Below are 2,083 nucleotides of genomic sequence, written 5' to 3' on the forward strand. Positions count from 1 at the left end.
ACACTCACTCCCCCCCTTCCTTCCCCCACTCCCAGAGGGATGGGGAGGAGAATCAAAAGAATGTAACTCCCACAGGCTGAGATAAGAGCAGCCCAGTAACTAAGATATAACACAAACCACTAATACTACCACCCATAAGAATAATGATAAGGGAAATAAAAAGGGAAGAGAATACAATACCATCTGCCGACCGATACCCAGCCTGACCTGAGCAGTGAACTAGCCCTTCTGGATAACTCCCGGTTTACATCCTGGGTATGACGTGCTGTGGTATGGAATACCTCTTTGGCTAGTTTGGGTCAGGTGTCCCGTCTCTGCTTCCTCCCAGCTTCCCCTCCTCCCTGGCAGAGCATGAGACTGAGAAAGTCCTTGGTCAGACTAAACATTTGAGCAGTAACTAAAAACAGTGTTATCAGTGCTGTTCCCAGCCCTAAAGTCAAAACTACAACATTGCACCAGCTACTAAGAAAGAGAAAAAACGACTACTACTGCTGAACCCAGGACAGTATCCACCCCTTATTTCATACCATTCATGTCATGCTCGGGTGCCATATTTTCAATATACCATCACTCTTATCTTAGTGCATGGACCAGTCCCTATAAAGCTGCTGAGTCCATCTGGTCCATGATGGCAGGCTCCATCTCTGGTAACAGTCTTTAAGAGCAGGAGAGGCTGTGTGCAGTGGTCACACTAGTGAATAACCTGGGCAATAGCACCCACTGCTAAGTCCACCCCTCAATCATGAGTCTATCTCTATGTTGCATCTCTGCCCTGATGGCCTGAAGTGTCATGGGCCCACCAGGCTCAAAATAATTCATCCTTCCCTTCAGCAGTTTCTGAAACTTGTCCTTGGGAACTCCATAGAGTTGCCTTCCATCTCCGATGCTTCCAAAGCACTGGAGGGGCCCAATGGACCAGATAAGGCTCATACTGTTCCACACACCCTGCCACTCATGACTGTCCAGCCTTGGGGAAAACCTCTTGGTCCTCCTATATCATCACCTAACCCTAGACAAGACCCAAACCCTCCTCTGCTTAACTTTCGAGATCAGACAAAATGGTTGTGGGTAAAACGCACTCTGTATGTGTGCCAACATGCTGATCCCCATCACAATCAGCAGGCAGGTCCCAAGGAGTACCCAAAAGCCATTCAAAAACTTCAGAACTCTCAAATGATGCTGTTGTTCTTGTCACTGCGGCCAGTGGAGCTGCTGTGCTTGACAGCTCTCTCGCCACCAGTTTCTCTTTTCCTGAATCCAGATCTTCCTCCTCTGCCTTGCTGGAAAATGCTGCGTGGTCTCCTGCATCCTCCACTTGTCCCAGGTGCCTAAGGCTGGACCCAGCTGAGGCTCCCAAAGGTGGTATCTTGCTCTCTGCATCCTCCTGGGGCTCAGGCTCGCAAGGCTCGGCAGGCAGCTGCCAGGGGATGCTCTCAGCGGCTGCAGGGCTGGGCTCGGCTGCAGGGCCCGGTTTCACCGCCACCTCCTCCTCTCACTGCTCGGCAGCTGCCTCCTTCCCCTCCTCAACCACCCCAACCTCCTCCGCCAGCAGCTGCCCCCTCCCGGCCTCCTGGTCCCCGGGACTGCTCTCCCGGGCTGCTTCGGCTGCCACCAGCTCCCAGGGCCGCTCCCCCTCAGCTCCCCGCAGCCTCACAAAGATGGAGGAGAGGACAAGGGCCAGTACGATGAATAGCAGCGAGACGGCCAGGTACAAGTCCACAGCCACATCCATCCCTCCCTGCTGCCGGAGCCCGCCCGTATTAGAAGTCATTACCGTAAAGTACAGTGAAACAGAAACCTTAGCCCAAGGCCCCCAGCCAATAAACACTAACACAGCAAATACTGGCTGTAAGTAAGGTATGACATGCTGAAACTCCGAGATCAAGAGCAACAACTAGGAGAGCCAATAAATCAGCATTATAACAAGTGACTATTAATCCAAAACAATGAATGCTTATCACAAATACAATTAGACACACTCTGGTCAGATCTGTCATTATCTCAACCCTTAATGCCCCACGTTGGGCACCAAAAAGAACTGCTGTGGTTTAAGCTCAGCCGTAAATCAGCCACGCAGTCCTCA

General features: G+C 51.5%; 1 protein-coding gene across 1 annotated transcript; it reads right to left on the reverse strand.

The window, feature by feature from the left end:
- Positions 1-1,140: 1,140 nt before the first annotated feature.
- Positions 1,141-1,732, reverse strand: LOC130594477 (eukaryotic translation initiation factor 3 subunit B-like; the record flags this gene model as incomplete). The annotated part of the gene is given in 1 exon segment (XM_057400364.1): positions 1,141-1,732. A coding segment is annotated over 1 exon segment (592 nt), but the record flags the coding sequence as incomplete, so codon positions are not given.
- Positions 1,733-2,083: the final 351 nt, after the last annotated feature.

Source organism: Pezoporus wallicus, unplaced genomic scaffold, assembly GCF_028554395.1.
Source record: "Pezoporus wallicus isolate ANWC-B61680 ecotype Strahan unplaced genomic scaffold, APGP_CSIRO_Pwel_v1 scaffold_1904, whole genome shotgun sequence".
Lineage (NCBI taxonomy): Eukaryota > Metazoa > Chordata > Aves > Psittaciformes > Psittacidae > Pezoporus > Pezoporus wallicus.